The sequence below is a fragment of the Epinephelus lanceolatus genome, chromosome 8, assembly GCF_041903045.1.
Source record: "Epinephelus lanceolatus isolate andai-2023 chromosome 8, ASM4190304v1, whole genome shotgun sequence".
NCBI classification, from domain to species: domain Eukaryota; kingdom Metazoa; phylum Chordata; class Actinopteri; order Perciformes; family Serranidae; genus Epinephelus; species Epinephelus lanceolatus.
Window position 1 is genome coordinate 43200812 of NC_135741.1, and position 20484 is coordinate 43221295.

The 20484-nt window shown below is 41.2% G+C and overlaps 1 protein-coding gene across 3 annotated transcripts in view; it reads right to left on the bottom strand.

The window, feature by feature from the left end:
- stk35 (serine/threonine kinase 35) overlaps nucleotides 1-18373 on the bottom strand; it is a 30024-nt gene extending 11651 nt beyond the window's left edge. The window contains exons 1-4 of one of the 3 annotated variants that reach the window (XM_033627861.2): nucleotides 17597-18373; nucleotides 14098-14912; nucleotides 1995-2295; nucleotides 1243-1842 (exon numbers count right to left, since the gene is read on the bottom strand). In XM_033627861.2, coding sequence (XP_033483752.2) covers nucleotides 14170-14912; nucleotides 17597-18143 — 1290 coding nt within the window. In that variant the 5' untranslated portion in view covers nucleotides 18144-18373 and the 3' untranslated portion in view covers nucleotides 1243-1842; nucleotides 1995-2295; nucleotides 14098-14169. Of the gene's footprint in view, nucleotides 1-1242; nucleotides 1843-1994; nucleotides 2296-13833; nucleotides 13972-14097; nucleotides 14913-17596 lie in introns of those variants that run through there. The other 2 variants (XM_078170336.1, XM_033627862.2) reach the window with 2 other exon arrangements.
- Nucleotides 18374-20484: the final 2111 nt, after the last annotated feature.

Here is a 20484-nt window from a genome sequence, read left to right on the forward strand (position 1 = left end):
TTTGGTGGTGAGTGGGCTTTTAACCAAGACAGGCTGTAGTCAATGTTTTCTACCTGTGTTTTTAACCTGTCATCTTTCTCTCATGTAGGACACTTGAGGAAAGTTACAACGCCTCGACCAATGTGATGTTTACTCCACAGTAAAGAGGTTGTTTCACAAGAAATTAAGATTTTGCAAATTATGACACTGGGTCCTAATCCATAGGTTTTATAATTACTGTTATAAATCTTTCATTTATTTCATGTGTACTTTTTGTAACCTTTTAATAGTGATGATTTCATGAATGCAAGCTTTGACTTAATTTTGTTAAACTGTTTGTGTAATGGTTATAACTTTTGCTATATAAAATGGATCAGACAAAATTTACTTTAGAGTAAAAGCAAATCTTCTGAAAGCTGTCTTTCATCAGTTTCCTGTGATGATTGGAAATATAGTGGTGATTTAAACCATTAACAAAATATAATCGTTATTAATGGCATCTTAATGTTTTCATTTATGTCTTAACATTTACCCAAGTTTGCATTTGTCTTAGCAGAATGTAAAAAATAAAAATAAAAATGAAAAGCTGATGTTATGTGCTGGTTTTGTTTGGACATTTCTTTAAGACAAATGAAGAAAATTCACTGAGAAACGATTCTCCTTTTGTGAAAAACAAGGAAATATCTGCACACTGAATAGTTTTAAGTCCCGTAGGAGGTATTATTTATTTGTGACGTTGTGACATATGAGAAGGTTCTGTGGGTATTGCTCGGTATTGAGGCTTATATAGTGAGGCTAAAAAAACAACAACACATAACTGGCTGATTATCTTTCTGTTTGCCTCACTACAAAAAAAGTCACAATACCTTTGCGTGAGGAAGACCCTCTCAGAGTTGGCAACATAGCAAACAAGTGATACCTCCTTGGGGGCTTCAAAACTATTGTGTCCAGCTAATTCTTTGTTTTTCACTTTGAACCCTTTTATCCAGTCACATTCTTCTGTGTTAAAACTAGACTTCTAACAGAGCAGCAAACAAAGGTTACTCTCCAAAATCTGGGTGTAAGGTGCTTAGTTATCTTCAAGTACAAAGTTAAAATAATCAGGCCCACACAGAATTGGACTGCTTAATTTTTTGTCAGTGACAATGTTAAACATTAATGCTTAATGTTTTATCTGTAGTGTATGATTTGTTTGCCCTTTCAATTGACAGTCAGATTTGATTGTGAAATACAACATTCAGTCAGTAACAAAGACAAAAGGAGTGTAAATATAAATAGAATTTATTGACATTTTAAACAAGTTATAGATGAATATCAAAAACTCAACATTAGCCTTGACAGTCTGGGCTATGATCAGGCCTAACAAAATGTGTCCTAAAGCCCAAATTCAAAAGCAGTGACACTGCCAACTGTAAGCAGTTCACTGTGTTTGGAGGTGGTCTTTAAAACAGTTAACTAATTTACTTAAAAACATATAATTTCTAACTGTAAACACATTTCCTGGCCTTATCAATCTTTGCTGGATTGCCACCAGCCTCCCACCTGTACCTTTGGGCCAATGAAGAAAATATTATCTTAATGCCAGGATGCTGGAGGTGAAGCTGGTGCAGGTCCTCCTTCATCATGCTGACCAGCTTGACACTGCTGACCTTCCTCATGTCACTGCCGCCACAGTGGATGATGAGGACATCTGGTGCTGCTCTTCCTCGCAGGGAGTGGGAAAAGAAGGAGAGAAGGCCTCCCCGCTGCAGTCCACCCCAGCCAAACCAGCAGACACGGACGCCTGGCATACTGAGGGTGATTCCCAAGTCTCTGCAGCTCTCTGGACACCACACCGGACATAGCTGTCACCAATGCTCCACACTGCATATGAAAGTAAAATGAGTGTAATAAAAAAAATTAGCGTTATATATTTAAAAAAAAGTTGAATTAGCGTTTTTTTTTTTTAAGATAACAGCTGAATCATTGTTTCAAGGTTTGTTGTATAACGTTAGTTTCAGCTAAACTCAACTTACCTCAAGTTTCGTGAGGGAGCTGGCAGGGCTAGCCAAAGTAGCGTAGCTTCTTAGCCTCGTAGCTTCTTAGCCTAGCTTGTTAGCCTTAGCTAACTTAGCAGCACTGAGCGAGGTGGGCGTGTTTAAGCAACCAGGCTTCCTTCGGCCCGCCTCTTTGCCCATTTTTGATTATCCAGGAGTTGGGCGGAGTCAGGCACTGCCAAGATGGCGACGTCCAGAGTGGAGTATTTTGAGCTTCAAATCCACTCTTCAGAAACGGATGGATGACGTCACGGTGACTACGTCCATTATTTTATACAGTCTATGGTCACACATCACAGGTACACATGGTTATGATATGATGCTGAAAATACACATTTTAGAGGAATTTCCCAATCTTGATCCATCTCATTAAATATTTAAAATTTGCCCAAACAGTCCCAAACAATATGTATATATATTCTTAAATAAAACATCACAGCATCTTCTTTATAGTCTTCATTCCTTTTTTAAGATACTGACTATAACTTACTTACAGATTTAAATCACAATTGTACTTACAAGAGACCTCGTCATATTGCTTATTGCCAAAGTAGCAGTTACTACAACCTCATCAAACACTGGCACTGTGAAAAGTGCATTAGCTATTAGGCTTCTTTAATGTTTTAGTTTCTATAAAAAAATAATAATCCAGAATCAGCCAGGCTTTACAAACATTAAGTGAAAAACCTGTGCCTGTGGTGGCATTTTCACTATGATTGTGCTGTTACAGTCCTCGAGTTCAAGAATTCTGTTACCAATAAACCATAAGAAACTTACTCAAAGGCAATGCTGATAATTAAAGCCATTTATAAGATAAAGTAACAATGATCAGGAGGTTCAAATGTGTCCAGTGTTGAGGAGTGGTGGCTTCTTTCCTTTTTCTACCAATAGAAACTGAATAACTGCTTTGGGTATTGAAATGTTGGTCAGGTTGAAGAAACAAACTATAGACATCACTTTGAGAACTGATGATGAGCATTTGACATTATCTTTTGGCATTTTAAAAGTGACAATCAATTCATTTGGAAGAAAAAATTGTTGGTGCATTGATTAATAATGCGAATTGTCTGTCACCAACTGTAAGTTATCCATCCCCACACTAATGTGACCAGATCCCAAAGACCTGCCCCGTCCCCGTAAAAAGAAAAAATAAAACAATCTGAGCCCCATACGTCATCCCATCGGACTACAGATTGTGTGTGTGTGTGTGTGTGTGTGTGTGTGTGTGTGTGTGTGCATGTTAAATCCTAGCCCCCCTCCCAACAGATGACAGGTTCCAATTGAACCAGTGCAGGACCATGGGCCTGTTGCATAACATGCCATCCCATCATGCCGCGAGAGAACAAGGCCAATCTGCAGCAGTGGATTAGCACGCAACAACCCTTCGGAGTCTATCCTGCTGACATCACAGGGCGAGGGGATGAGGTCTCTAGGCGGGGGCCTACAACAAGGGGTTAAGAATGACTGTGGGATTGTAGGACTAATTGTCAAACAAACACCAGGCTTAGTCGTGGTCAATGGAGGGTTCAAGTTCAAACAAACAGACGGACAGTTCGGGTCACTGAACATCCTCTCAGCGGCTGACTGATGTTAAACAAGGAGTTTCCGCTCTAAATAGCAAACTGAGATAATTAAAATCTTACAGGGACACTTCTCCTACACTGTCACTAAAGTTATTTCCTGCTGAGTAGGCATGTTTGTTTGGGGGGGGGGGGGGGGGCGATTTCTTGTACACATCCTTGGGAGGGAAGGGGGCGGTATTGTGCATGCGCGGCTTCCATAGAAGACAAAATCACATCTCCAGGCATCCGTGACCAAAAAACGTTTACCCTCAATTTCCTTAATTTTGAAACCATTTGACCTCAAAATCGTAATCGCGATCACCAGACGATTAATTGCACAGCCTTAGTGGGAGGTTAGGTTATGATTAAAGATATGATATTAACATTTTTAAAAATGACTAGACCTATGTTGTATATTTTGTTGAGCTGTGTACTTCAATTATCCCAAATGTTTCCAACAATAGTCAAAATGAGAAAAATCCAAGAAATGGTGCATTTCATTTTGTTGCTTGTCAGTGATATCATATCCCCTTTAATCCCTCTAGCTTTTACAACTTCCCAAAAAAAGACAGGACACATCAGATGATACATTATTGTAAATCATCAATGTCACAGTTTTACTCTGTAACATTAATACAACATGTTTTCTGCCATGACAGCATCATTTTTTAAATTGCATGACACACAGTAATCCAGTTGAGGCCCAATCTATTGATTTGAAATTTAAATGACAAGTGGCTCATTCCAGAGACCAAGCTAATGCATACATTATACCATTTTAACAACATGGTTGTGTCATTGTGTGATTTTAGTGTTTAAAAGGGGTTAGTTTGGATTAGGTATGTTTAGACATCTAAACGATAAAATGCCTACCACCTTGCTTGTTGGCACCAGAAATATTAGTCGGTCAAGCCTATTAGTGTTTTATCCATGTACAAGGCGGCTTAGCTGTCATGCAGCCACAGCCTGCCATTAGTGGGTGCTACAGAGCCGTCAGACAGCAGTCCCCCTCCCCGCAGTAATGCTCGAGTAGACTGGAGTTTTAAAGAGGGAACAGATGGCATCTTTTCCTAAATATATAACTATGAAAATAATGTGGGTTGCACAGGGTGATGGCCACAGTAAAATCAGACTATCAGCGTTTACATAGGTTACTTAGTGGCTGCCACCAGTGCCGAAATTTTGCAGAAAAAAAATGCTTTACGGCAGGAAACGCGCCATGTATTGTGAAATTGGTCGGTCAGCCAATCAGGGACTGGAGTGAGTCCTTATGAGGAGTTGAGCATGAGATAGTTGAGTCACAAGCACAATGGCAGATGGACAACGTTTGGAGACAAGTGAAAAATGTCCTAGCAAAAGAAAACGAGCTCCTCTGTCTGAAGAGGCAAAGAAGAGCAAAAAGGAGAGTGATAAAAGAAGAGGAAAAACAAGAGTAAACGTCAGTCAAGTGTTCAAGAGATGGAGGGAGCTCCGTGACCAAAGAGGCTTCAAAACCGATGTCCAGCTAGCTGTCTTTCTAATGGATCAGTAAGTAACACGGCTTAATGTTAGCTAGACGAGAGAGGACTGTACTGTACTGGCTGCTAGATAATTCCTAGCTGGCCAGCATTGCAAATCGCCGCAACCAGGGACCGGGTAGCGAGTGTTTGGTCGGCTGACATCCTCGTTGCCATTCTATGGCGGCCCTCGGACAGTGATACCCCCCCTCCCTTCCTTCTGTTCTCTTCTCACGGAGGCAGCTATCGACGGACATTGCCCAGCTAAGTAACACCCAGGTAAGTGAGCACTGAACTTTTCTTTCCAATTCAATTTGAGCTCCAATCGGGCGCTTCGTTTCCATATGGTACCATTTATAGAATCGGGACTGTTTACATGTGCATATTGGTATAATTCCACTGTGTCTACTGTTGTCTGTACTGATACTGTATGTATTGGTATAATTTACTGTGAGTTGTTTGTACTGGTACTGTGCGATCTGGTATAATTATTGGCATTACTTTTTGTTTTTTCTTCAGATAAATCTGATAATTGTTGCTCGGTCTCTTTACTCATTTATTTAGTAGAGTGTCCACACGCCTTCTCATTCTACATATACAGAGAGGTATACTGGTGGCTTTACAGCCTACATTTTATTTAATTTAGAATAGGGATGTCCTGATCACATTTTTTTGTCCCCGAGTCCGAGTCATTTGATTTTGAGTATCTGCCGATACCGAGTCCCGATCCGATACTTTGGCGATGCAGTAAAATTTTTTACTGTAGATTAACTGTATCATCCCACTATTTTTCTGTTCTTTGTGCTCTACTAGGGATGTAACAATATCACAATCTCACAATATTACAATACTGTACCCCAATAACAAGCCCATGACATTTATTGCAGTATTGTAAGACATGTCATGATATCAAAACCTCACTGTATGAAAATAGTACAGTAGCTCCACGGTATAATATTAATTCCATTATCCATTAGTCAACAACAAGAACATTTGGTCAAAAATAAAATAGCTTATCATGCCTTTCTCAATCACCAGCCTCTTTCCCTTTATCCCTCCCTCACCTGCCTGTCTGCCCCCACCTCACTCACTCCCCCCCCCACCTCGCTCCTTCTCCCTCCCTCCCTCCCTCACCCAGCTCACCTCACTCCTTCTCCCTCTCTAACTTTAAATAAATACCTGGTTCTGTATCTGCCGTCACACAACAGTGTGAGAAGTTTAACGATGTCCGTGACATCTGCGCAGTCTGTCCGTGTGTCTGTCTCACGTGCGTTACGTCTGACTCACTCTCAGTAGAAGCTGCAGTGACTGTTGTTGCTGCTGGGGTCTGTAGCGCTCAAACATCAACAACAGCTGCTTGGAAGTCAGCAGTGAAACAATTCAGCCACACACACGTACTAAACAGTCAGCTGACACGGTGACACGGACGATCGTCTCTCACACTCTCGCAAGCGCCGTCATTTCATATCGTTACATGTCCGCGACGACGCAGCCACACACACACGGACGTGCACGAAAAACAACCGTGTTGCACCGAAGGCGCGCCGCTGGCGTTGCTTTGGGTTATGAGCACACATGACGCACGTCTACAGTAAAAGTAATGGGTTTGAGAGTGCAAAAGAGCTACATCTGAACGCCCCCCATGCGGCCCGTCTTGCTTTAGACAAATAGGGAAAACCCTGACATGTATCTGATATGTCATAGGCCTATATCCGATCCCTGATCGGGATGTAACTTCCGATTCCGATCGAGTCTGAAACCATGTGATCGGCCCCGATTTCCGATTTCCGATCACGTGATCGGATTGGGACATGCCTAATTTAGAAAGTCTAATAGAGTCATATAATTGATTATCTCTGATCCCCACGGTCAATTTGGTCATAACAACACCACTGACGCAAGGTGGCGCCAAGCTAAGAAAAAAACCCAATCCTATCTGTTGCCTCTTTAAAACAGCACAGTGGGAAATTGGAGAGATGTCCTCTCACAAAACCAGCATGGTTTGGCAGTACTTTGATCTAGAAAATGAATTCAGCAGCAATTGATCTTTTTGAGATGTTACATTATTTGTTAACTTTAAGTGAGTCGTTGTCAGATAATATGCAGGGTTTACATTCATACTGCACGGAGCAAAATGGCTCTCATTTTATCTGAACTTTAATTATAAATTACATGTTTTATTAACTTTAAAGCAAACTGCTAACATTTCTGTCAGATAATCTGCAGGGTTCAAATGTGCTCCACATTTCAGAACCAATTTTTTTAGTTTAGAAGTTATTTTAGTGGTTAACTTTTGACTGAGTTGCCGTCATGTTCACATTCATACGCAAAGTGTCTCGTACTTCAGCGACATTTAAATCCGACATGGTTGTTGAAGATTGCGAAATAGGCTTCAAAAGGCTCTTAATGCACACAATTTTTTTTTTTTTTGGGGGGGGGGGGGGGGGGGGGGGAGACAATGTTTAAAATACTTAACAATAAATTGTGCCAAATTTTGAATGTTTTCTGAGTATTTTCCCTTGTTTAGACTAGTCGACTAGTCTTAATTAAAATTTTCTTTTAGTTGACAGGGAAATTAGATGCCAGGAGCATCCCTAGTTTGGATTTAACAAAGTTACACAATAAAACAAACTAACTGATCAAGACGGCAGTTTTTTTTTCTTCTCAGTGCCGCTGTCTTTTTTTAATTCTTCTCTATGAGAAGCAGGCATATGTGGCCGCCTGGAGAAAAAGTGCCGCGCCCAGCTTCTTTTTCAGAGTATTCTGCCTTTCTTGTACAGCCACTCCAAGCGCTTTAAAAGGGACATTGTGTAACATTTTAGGTTGTTTATTGGCAAAAATTGATGTCTGCATTCTTAAATATGTCATCATTGGTGTATTATTACCTCCACCAATAATCTGACTTATTCTCGTAAAAGGAGAATTTCAGATTTGTTTGTACATTGTGCAAGTAAGTCGTCTGGGGGGTTCCATTAACATTTCACCATCTTGAGAACACATCTGCCAGCAAGGGACATACAGCACTGCCTTTGGCGTTTTTGTTGAGAGCCAGGGCCAGCGCTGCGTGACTGAGAAGCCAAAGGAGAGGAGCAAGAGACGCTTCGCTACTACCCCGGCACTACTGCAGCATAACAAAATCCCACTCTTTGAGCATAATGCAGGATCATGCATATGCAGCATCACAGGAGACGGAAACCTTGTCGCCAAGAAAGCCCAAAAGGGAATCAAAAAGGCAACGAGACCGGTGAATTCAAAAAACAAGGGTCAACATTGGGGTAGCCTTTCCCAGGTGGAGAGAGCTGCTCGGGCCGGTTTTCAGTCTAAAATATGATTTTAAAATGCCGGTCAAATTCCCGGCGTGCCACATGATTGAAAGAATAAATGAATGAATGAAAATGAAAGTAAAGAAGTTGCATATAACGAGCCATTTTACTTTCACTGACAGTGCTGGTATGCTGAACAAGATCTGAATGATGAGTACATATTTCACACAGAATCTGAATCTGCACAGTGCCTTTGAATCGTCCCCCTCTTGAAGTCGAATCTTTTAATCCTCTCTCTTTCTACAAATCTTTATTGTATTCTTTCCATATTTAGCCCACTTGTTAGCAAAATAGTTAGAGAACCTCTATTAATCGCGCAATTTAAATATGAAAAGTCTCATTGACTGACCGTCACCTGTGTGTATGCGGAGAAGGAGAGGGGAGGAGGGAGCAGAGCTGTGGAAACATCCTGCAGTCTGACATAATATCATGAGTTTAAATAACTTATTAGACGGATATATAGAGAGAAAGGCGACATTTAGGGAGCAAGCCCAAATAAGCAACTCCACTTTAGAAAGAAGCCCAAAAAAATGCAACCCGAGGCCGCGACTACCAATATTTGTAAGTGACTTTACAAAAAAACAGAAGCCCAAAGTCGCAGCTAATAAGTGGACCTGACAACCCTGCCCTACGCGTAGCGCTCTATGATCTTTGATCCAGCAGCACATCATCCAAATGAAAACACGTGGCTCACGCTTGCGCGCACTACACTGTTGTTCTTGCGCGCAGCATTGTCACCTGCTCATTTCGTTTGTGTTAGTGGAATTATTAACCAGGCTCTTCCACGTCCACGCCTATGTTGTACTCTGCTTCGTTCCCAGTGCCAATCTAAAAGTTGTCCTCCCTGCTGCTCACATCCTCCACCCTCTCAACCCCTGAGGTCATCAACACACCTCCTGTTACTTACCTTCAACTTTTACTGTGACAACTTGAGCACTCTATCAGCGTCAGTCATCTTGTTAACTGTATCTATAGCTCAGTTTAGTACTGATGTCAGAGCAGTAGATTTGTTCACTCGTTAATCCTGTTTCCTTTACAGTGACGTGAGATGCTTTGGCAGAAATCAGGAGCAGCAGTCAAGCTTAGAAACTATATTTAAAGTTAAGGGACCAGGCCAGCATGTCTTCTCATGTCTTGTGGACAGTTAAGGATAAGGGATAGTTATTACAACTTGGATGTTTTTTCACAGTTTTGGCTGTCATTCTTGTCAGGAAAAATAACACTGTACTAACCAAGTCCATTGATGACAACTTGGTGTGCCACTGGTGTTTTCCATAAGCACCAGCTGTTGGCCGTATGGCTGGACATTCAAAGTTTTCCAGCCGACAACTTTCTCACATCACCATTTCTCACATCACCATTACCTGGTAGATCTTGTTCATTTTTAACTACATCTTTTAACTGGACAGTAGCTTGGCTCACAGTCCCCTCCAACCCCGTGTCAGTCACAGAGAGTCAGAGACACACTGATTTTTAACATGATTGGCTTAATTTCAGTACGATGAGAGGAAGTGGTGATGCATTGTCCATTGTGTGTGTGGTCTGTTTTTTTCTCGTAAAATCTGACACGTGACATGAGCGATGGCTCATCGTTATCCTACAAAAAAAAAATCGCTAGTCTGCATGGTAGTTGTAGTCTACTGTGATAACGACCATTCGTAGTATCCTGTATATCCAACTACAATTGTCTCCAATTCCTGTGGGGTTACCTCTAGCCTCTCCCATCATCACTTCACTTCAGCAAGACGGCGGTGAAAATGAAGAGGTATTTTCAGCCCCTCGACAAAAACCCCAAACAAAAAGAGAAAAATTACGAAAAATTTGTAGAGGTGGTAACGGACATTTTATACTAGGCCTGTCGCGATATGCTATAAGTTGGTTAATTGCACGGTAAATTAAAAGGGAGACGGTAACTTTTCCAGCTGCGATTAATTGCCATATTCATGCGTGTTTGTTTTTCTCGTCTCACTCCACCAAAGAGACTGGACGACAAGAGCGTTCACTGCCGTGCATTGTCTGGCAGCCAAGTGAGTTGGTTCATTAGCGTAATGAATGGAGGGAAAGCTCTTGCCATCGAGTGTCTTTGTCTCTGTGGGGGAGGCGGGGCTATGGGCTACACACACACAGTGCGATCTTCGTGAGGGGGAGACGAGGCGGAGAAAAAAAACAGAGAGTTGAGCATAAAGCCTGATTTATGGTCCTGCGTTAAATCGACGACGTCGCTACGTCGTAGGGTACGTGGCTACGCAGAAGGCTCACCGTAGCCCCTGGCGTAGCCTGACGTGCACCTCCCCAAAAATGTAACTACACGTCGAGGCGACGCAGACCCAGCGCAGACCGAGAGGGCTGTGATTGGTTTGCTTGGTAGCAACGCATTTCTGGTTCCATATTTCCAGATTCCGCCCTGCCCACCGCGAATCCCCACCATCTTTAAACATCTTAAACACCTGTTGCGATGTAGATGTTGCAGTATGAAGGCCCATTTATGCTCAACGTTAAATACGGATATGGATGGAGCCTTCTGTCTGTGCTCCGCGTTCATTTCTCCGTGACCGGAAAAGCCGGAAGCTAAACAAAGAATCAACTAGAGATGACGATAACCGTTCAGGAAAGGAACGCGCAGCTTTATAAAACTCTTGAACATGTAATGACTCCTTAATTAGCAAGTTGACTTTACATAGATGGCATAGATGGCACCTCTTTTCAGTTTCTCCTGACATTGTGTTGTTTGGTTTGTTCACCGCTCCACGACATGCGCGTTAAGGCCCGAACATACTCGGGTGGAAAATACGCGGAACGGATTCCACAACGCGGAAGTGCGCTCGACTATGAAAGCCCGAATGACTGCGGACATTCCTCGCGGAGTCCGCTCCGCTTATAGTACGCCTGAGTATGCTTGTGTCGAGCGGGCAGAGGCGTTGATCTCGTCAGCATGCTCCACACACGCGCTGTCTCCCCCCCACACCTCGCGATTGCATTGTCATTTAAAAAAGACATCGTGAAACAACCCTTCTATCGGCACAACCCTAGTAGGTACGTCGTAGGTACGCCGCAGGACCATAAATCAGGCTTAAGAGAAAGACATGGAACTTGTTCCTAAACCAAATGCCACGGCCCACCTGAGAGTGAGAGAGAGTCCATTTTTTTGTATTTATTTATTTTGATATTTTTAAGTGTTATTTTGGATATTTAAATTTTCTTTTTTGCGTTCCTAAATATTCTTAAATAAATGTTTATTTCTCTTTAAAAGGGTGTATTTGCATCAATATGCCTTTATTATCATTATATAAGTTTAAAAAATGGTCTAAAAACAGCAAAATTACAACAATACTAAAAATTGTCTTAAAAGCACAATACTGCGCAATATTATCGCTTATCACAATCATTTCTGACGCAATTAATCGCCCAGCAAAATTTGTTATCGTGATGGCCCTATGTTGTGATACAAACTTTCTGGCCTGTGCTACAAAATTATCACCCTCTGTCTGTAGCACCAGTGCTACGGGCTAAAAAAGTTAACGTACAGCCCTGTACAGCCATCACCATCTTGATTTTTTGAAGCCAGCAGTGACCATATTTGAGCGAAAAGCTGGCACTGTGGAGTGAGGGGTGGATCTGGCTGAGAAGATGAGGGTACTAATGACAGACAGCCTGTCACTGTAAGCAGCCCGCCCTTAATTATGCATAATTTAAAGCCTTAATAAAATGTTAATGGGTCAATTATATAAATTTTCAGCCCTGTACAGTTGTCAAGAATGTTGATATTAGCTATTAAGGTCAAAACCAGGCTGTAAACACGTTTATTTTAGCTGTAAAGTTGGACCTTTTAACATGGGAGTCAATAGGTGTGACTGGCCCTGGAGGTTGCCACTTATTCATTTGTTTTAACATCCATGACACTTTACAGACCCACTTCCTGCTTCAACCTTAGTCTTACCTGTAGTTAAGGGGTTTAAATAATCTGGGTTGACTGTTCCCTTTGAGAATTACCAAGGAGGATTACGGCAATGTTAAAGGAAAAAAAAAATCTTCACAGATTTAGACTGTAAAGTTAGGTAACATGGTATAAAAAATGACAAAGTGTGAACAAACAGTGTTGGGGGTGACAGTAACATATGTTTTAGCAGTGATGAAGTAATATGATGCGTTACCAACAAGATTACGGGTGATATTATTGCTTTTACAATGTCAACCCTAACCCTAACCCACCTGAAAACTGTTTGTTGTTTTAATTTTTCCTTCATCGACTCTGATCCACACCGTTGCACTTCCACCAGTGTGCCACCAGATAAAATATCCTCTGAAGGTTGTTGTGTCATCTTACAGACTACATTATAGAAGGGTGCTGCCGGTGATCACACATCTGGGTGATGCTGCATTGCGCATGAAAACATATTCAACATACTAATGCACATAGGATGGCATCACCCAGATGTGTTGATCAACAGGACAAGGAAAAAACATATCACAGGCCAGCTCCTTACCCCCACTGCCTTCAGGCAGCCTTAGGACGCAAAGCAGAACGGGATGCATTGTAGGTATATAAATGAAAACACACTGAACAAAATAACGCACAGTGCAGCATCACCCGGATGTGCGATCACCAACTGCAGCACCCTCTATAATATAGTTTGTGATATGACACAACAACCTTCAGGGGATTTTGTTTTTCACTGGTGGTCCACTGGTGGAAGTGGAACAATGTGGATCAGTGAATGAAGGAAAAATTAAAACAATTAATAGTTTTCAGGTTGTAATGCATTGTGTGACATTGTAAATGCAGTATCACCCATAATCTTGTTGGTAACGCGTTATATTACTTAATTACTGCTAAAACGTATATTACTGTCACCCCCAACACTCTTTGTGCACACTTTGTTGCTTTTTATACCATGTCACACGATTTAATGGTCTTAATCTGTGGCTTTTTTTCGCCTGAAATTTAGTTTAATTTAAGTTTAATCTCATAATATTTCAACTTTATTCTCATAGATTTACGACTTTATTCTCAAACTTTAAGATGTTTTTCTTTAACATGGCCCTAATCCTCCTTCAAGGAAGAATTCTCCTGAACAATAGAAAGATGTTAAAATATCAGGCACTAGATTGTACGCATTTTAAACTATCCACTTTGACCACTCAGAACTAATGCCAGATGTAAAGTGGGTCTTTGTCATGATAGAGTTTATATTAAAATGGAAATGCTTTGCCTATTCTTATTCCTGAAATCTCTCACTTGATCTATAGTAACGTAATGGTTACTGAAAGTAAGAAAAACAGCTAAAGAGCAGGGAAAGAACATTTCTGAAACACATGCATGAAACTGTAATATTCCACAGCAAACAGTGACTTGACCACCAGTGGCTATTAAATGAGGGACGTTCCAGCCAGTGACCGGGACAAGAAAGGCTAATGGTGTCAGCTGAAGGAAGATTACCTGCTCTCACCCCTGGGTTACCCACGGCCAGTGTTCCCTTTAAGCCAGTGGTGGTGAGTCCTGTGTCACAGAGGAGCCTGCAGGTTTTAATTCTCACTAATCAGATCAGCAGCTCATTTTGCTGACTGCCCTCCCTCTCTGGTTAACAGGTGGAGAAATCAGTGAAATTAGCTGTGGTATAGTTTGGTTGGGGTCAAAAAAAACTGCAGCTTTCTTAAGTTGCACACAAGACAGTAAATGAGTTAATAAGGAAATGGAGCTTACCTGGGAAGGAAAGGGGTCCCTTCTTTGACTGGTTAGGGTAAAAAAGGAGAGGTTCAGGGAAGGTGGGGGCTGTCATGCAGCACACGTGACCTGGTCCATCCGCACCTCCAGCTGGAAGGCATCTGGCCGGTCCTGAGGGTTGACTGCAAGCATGTCCTGGAGGAGTTTCTTCACCCCTTCAGACATGGAGCTCCTGGCCTTCTGAGGGATGTGGAGAACCATTTTAGGGTTCTCCAACAGAGCCTCCCCGACAGGTACAATCTCTGTGCCCTGCCGTATGTAGGTGCCCAGCAGTTCACGCTTGGACTCTGCGTCAATGAAAGTGATCCGCTCAATCATCGCCCAGATGATGATGCCCAGGGCGAAGATATCAGCCTTGGCTGTGTAGTGGCCCTCCCACACCTCGGGGGCCATGTAGAAGTCCGAGCCACAAGCTGATGACAACCAGAACTTGTTGATGTTGATGATGTTGTTCTGGTTGCTGCCTCGGCCGCCCCCTCCTCCTGCAGGGTGTTCTTCACTGTTTTTTGAGTTTAGGCCAGCACAAACCTTACTGAGGCCAAAGTCGGCCACTTTGAGAACAGGGGAGCCAGATTTCTGTGAGATGAGGATGTTGTCTGGCTTCAGATCACGATGGACGATGTTGTTCTTGTGTAAAAAAGCTACAGCACTCGTCAACTGGCGCATAAAGCTCCTGTTGGTCTGGGGGTCAGGCCGGCGGGACAGGATGTACTGATTGAGGTCCCCACCCTCGCAAAACTCCATGACAAACCAGAGGTAGCACGGCTCCTCTGGGTAACCCAGGATACGTTCCCCTGCAGCGTGCAGATTGAAAATGGACAGATATAATCTGATTAGTGAGATAACAGCAGTCAAACTGTGACATTCAGTCTATTGATCAGAGCTAAAAGCAGTGGTGTTCCATACCAGGACCACAACAAGTGCAAAAACACTCACTCTCACACTATACTTCAAGCCCACAACAATGAATCATACACGAGTCATGTACACACAAAGACAGTGCTACTTTCAACACAGGATTTGACATGCTAATTATTTTCTGACTGAAGATCATCCACAGGTTTCAGGAGTTAGAGATACTTGGTAAGTTGTTATCATCCTGTGGAAACAACACAATGTTTAGTGGTTTGTAGGTTTGATAGTATCATGATCTGTGCCACTACAAAGAGTGCTACATTTGAGGTTTAAAACCTCAAACCTTTGCAGACATTTCTGTACGATTTGCAAGTGTTGTTGCTGTCATCTAACTGTCCTGCAACATCTAAGGTTCAGCCAAGGTGGTAAACCACCTGGATCCTGACACCTCTCATCTCATGATCAATTTAGAAGCAGTGCAAACATTATGCACATTAGTTAAATATATGACTTCTGCTGTGAAATAGAACCTCTACACATTTTGCATTGGAGGTGGTCTTTGATTTAGGCAAGGTGGCCAACCTCTTCTATCAAACACTGCAAAAAACCCTGATGGTAGGGTGATAAATAATGGAAAGCAAAACCCAACCAAAACTGTATTTTTAAGGTAAAAATAATGACAGAGATATCTGGGAATTAATAGAAATTGACAGATATTTGTTTCATTAAATAAACTCATGTTTTATATGGATCCTAGGGCTGGGCAATATACTGATATTACATAGATATTGTGATAGAAGAGTAGATAACGTTTTGAATTTTGATATCGTAATATCACAAGTGTTGTCTTTTCCTGGTTTAAAAGGTTGCATTACAGTAAAGTTGTCATTTTCTGAACTCACCAGACTGTTCTAGCTGTTCTATTATTTGCCTTTACCCACTTTATCATTATATCCACATTGCTGATTATGAATTAAAATCAAATTTTGTATAGCACCAATAGCCAACCCTACAATATCGTTGCAATATAAATATTGAGGATTTGGTCAAAAAATATTGTGATATTTGATTTTTGGCCCAGCCCTAACAGTTCCATTAAAGTTGATTCTTAAGGAATTGTGATGCACTGAGCAGGACAGTGTACTTTGGTTGAAAAACATTGTTGTTTTTTTTAGATTACCTCAAAAACATTTTTCTTCACAATCGTTTGTTGTTACTTATCAGCCAACACCTATTGCCAATACCAACACGATCTATCTGCAATAATAATAATACTAACAATAATATCAGTTGATATATTGGCCCAGCTGCTTTATCAGTTGGGCTCTTAACAGAAACTGGTGATTTTTTCTCACATATCATGTCTTATTGTACACTGTACTGATCAGGTGTATTATATATAATAACAGGATATACCTTTGAGGTAAGAGTGAATCTGGCTTTAAAATGTCCAAATAGCATTCCTTCCCAACACTGACCTGCCCTTATCATCTTTATGTGAGCTGTTGACTACTTGGCTTTACACTTAATAAACTAGGTTAAGTGGACCAAGACAAAAGGCATTTGTAGATTAAAAACAAGCCCTTTGCATTGTTACCCAGCCCTACAAACATTAGGTTGTTTTCATGGCTGCAAAAGATGTCAGCTCCAGATTAATATTTCATTTCAAGAGCCTGAATGGTGACACTTGTATAACAGCCAGGCTATTAAAAGAAAAGAAGCAAAGGCTGAGCACTGATTGAGTTGCAACTCTAAAATTTTAACAGCACAGGTCAGTACTGGTAGTTTAATGCAAAAATTCAATTTTATGAAGATATATTCACTAGCTACTACCTATTTTTCTATTAGCCCTGCTGAGCAATAACAAAGGAAGTGATAAGTAGGTCAAACTGGATGGATGACAACCATGATAAAAACAAAAATGAATAAAAATGTAGTTGTCATAACATATAGCTGCAGTATTTCATTATAATATTCCACATTACACTGTAACATCATTGTTTAGTCTCTGAAATCACAGTCAACAAGAAATATGTCAACATGCTGCCAAGTAGTACACTGTGTACTCTTGTGAGCTGAGGGAAACACGGTGTACTCTCTGTGCCTACTATATGTAATGTATAGCAACGTCACTGACAGACAGAGGGTCGCAAAAGGAATTCATGTTACTTTTAATTCACAAAATGCCTTTTCCGTGAATGAAACTTAATACCATACATGCAGTTTATAGAGTCTTAATTATTCTGTGGTGTGCATCTGAGTGTGGTTGATTAAAGCGAACCCATTTTGGTTAATTTACTGTCATCAACTACAGACCCACAGTGCATGTTTACATAAGCTGAGGAGACATTTAACTGTTCTGTAGCTGGATTTAATTTACTTTAATTAATACACAAGACAACTGAGCTTTTAATGCAAAAGTCTAAAAAAACTGGAGCATAAACTGACAAAATCACTGTCACCTTTTAAATTACTTAAGTATAATTCTATAGACAAGCATTTTGGAGTAAGGACATTATAAGACACAGGTTAAAGCATGTGCGTGTACTCTTTAATTATTTGCAATAATGAAGGTATTGTACTGCTAACGACTGAGGACTAAACATGACAGTAGCCTGTTTACCTTTGAGTGACGTCTCCACCAGGCGCAGGTACTGTTTGGACCTCTTGTTGCCATGGCTCATCTTCTGAGCCAGGCCCTTCCTCTGGAGGACACACTCCTCTAGCTGGACCACATTCTGGTGTCGGTTCTCCAGGCTCGTCAGGGCCCAGAACTCGGCCAAAGCCAGCTCTACGTTTTCCGGGGCGTCGCATTGGAGCCTCTTCACCGCCACCCTGGCCCCTGTTTTCCGAGCTATGGCCTCATACACCACCCCGTAGCTTCCTCGGCCAACCTCCCGCAGCAGGCTGTAACGTGGAGACACCGCCACGGCGGGCTCCGGTCGGTCATTCCGAAGGAAACCAATGGAGAAGCAGTCGTCGTCCTCTTCTTCCTCCATGGGCTCCGTGCGATTATTGTCCTCCACCGTCAGGGAGCGGAGGACTTTACCCACCTCCCGCTTCATCTTTACGGCCACACTCCGTCTGCAGCCCTGCACACCGCCGCTTACCTGTTTCCTCTTCTTCCCGACGCAAATATCCATAATTTCTTTTTTGTTGAAAGTAAGCATGAAGGAAGGACGTCTTTATCGCTCATTACTTAAACTCTAAACTAAAAAAGTCTGACGTCCTTACGTCTGCCTAGCTGATGTTCGCGGAGGTTAAACGCCAGCCTGTTAAAAGTTGAATACTTTGCTCTTGATAATGAGAACGCTAGCTTAGTGCTACCGATTGTCCAGCTGTAGAGACTAATTTACCTTCACAAACAAAATGTTCCAGCTTCCAAGTACACACGGAGAACAGAGGGCGTGGTGTTCTCTGCAGCCGCGTGCTGATTGGCGGAGAGGGGAAACAGCTCGCAGAGATCCCATTATGGTCAAAGGGGTGGAGAATACAGCGAGCACGCGAATACTATGTTTTTATTTTGAAATAGGACTCTAGTCTGATGAGGGTCCGTTATTACTAAAGCTTCTGATTTGAACTCTTTGTGTATTTCATAAATTGTGCTATTTCAGAGTAAACCAGCGTGAATTCCTTTATCTGTGCTCTTGGAAGCATGGACTAACGGGCACGTGTACACCATGTGTATGGGGAACGCGTACGTCATGTGTCGCCCATTCCCTCTCAGCAACAGACAAACCATTGACAAACAGGGAGCAAAGGTAGACGGGATATTATTTCTGTATGAGTGCCACCCTGGGTACTGTTGACAACTGAAATAAAATATTCTTAAATACTATTTTTGTTATACCAAAATATCACTACTCTGTTACATGTGTAATGAAAGGTTTGTAAACTGTAATTTTTACTTGGTTATTTTTTTTATTTCATTGTTTTTAGATGTTTCTTCATGCCCAATTCATCATTTGTTTCATTTTATTTAATTTGTGTATACATTTATATGAATCTTACCCATTTAACACCTTGGAATAATGTGCATTGATTATATGACCACATATGTAGGTGTACAGTACATTACAGTATGTTGACATACAATATAAGATTTAGTATAGACATACATTCACACCCATTATCCTCCCGACAGCACAGAAGATCTATACAATTAGAATCCAAGATGAGTGTGACTAATTAAGTATCTGACCAAATATTTCCCCCTCTGTTCTTCAGATATGATGTTGGATATTGGCCAGAAAAGTGTTTTATGCAGAACATTATGGTGTCACAGTGAAGTTGACGTTTGACCTTTTGGATATAAAATGCCATCACTTCCTTTTTTTAGTCCTTTTACACATTTGTGTCAAGTTTTGTCATAATTAGCATATGAATTCTTGAGTTATGGCCAAAAACATATTTTGTGAGGGCACACTGACCTCGACCTTTGACCATAAAATTCTAATCAGTTTATTCTTTTTTGTATTAATATTTTTATTTGGAAATGCAAACAAGTACAAAAATCAAAAAATAAGTGATATGGGAAGGAGAAGAAAATAAATACATAAATACACTTTACCAGTTCTATTAGTGAAACTGTGCATAGACCTACTGTGTTCTATATGATTAAATATCTTGGATTGGGAAATTTTATTACAGGGCATTGGGCAAAGTTTTGAGTTTACTTAAATGTGTCAAAACAGGGTTCCAAATGGAGAAGAATTTGTCACTAGATCCCCTAAGTGAATATTTAATCTTCTCTAACTGTATGAAGAGCATCAAGTAGCTTAACCACAAAGACACTTTAGGGGTGTGTTTTGATTTCCAGTGTAATAAAATTCTCCTGCGAGCAAGCAATGTTGTGAAGGCAATAATATTTTTGTGGCTTTTCCTAAATACAGAGTATTGGACAGCTGTGATTCCAAATATGGCTGCTGCTGCACTGGGTTGGAAATCAGTATTAATTGCTTCAGATAGAAATTTAAAAATCATAGACCAGTAAGTTGTCAGAGCAGGGTATGACCAGAACGTATGAGTCAAGTTGGCGGGAGTGTTCTGGCACCTGTCACAACTTGCATCTGAATCAAGGTACAACTTAGCTAATCTTGCTTTGGAGACGTGAGCTCAATGTAGAACTTTGAACTGTATTATACTTAGTCTTGCACAAGAAGTACTATTGTTTACTCTTTGTAAAACACAGTTCCATTCATCCTCCTCCATGTCCTCTCCTAACTCAGCTGTCCAATTTGCCCTAATCTTGGCGAGGGTTATGTTTTCAAGAGAAGCTGTATAGTCATGTATCCTTGCAATTAGCCCTTTTGATCTAAAAGGAATCTCTATCTAAGCCTGACAAGCCTGACATATCTAAGCCTGATCTAAGCCTGACAAGCTTGGAAAAGTGGGGTCCTGGCTCTGAAGGAAGTGGCAGAACTGAAATTAACGAAATAGGCTGGACCTAGGAAGACTGAATTTGTGTGATAGGTCCTCAAAACTTGCAAATGTACCATTTATGTACATATA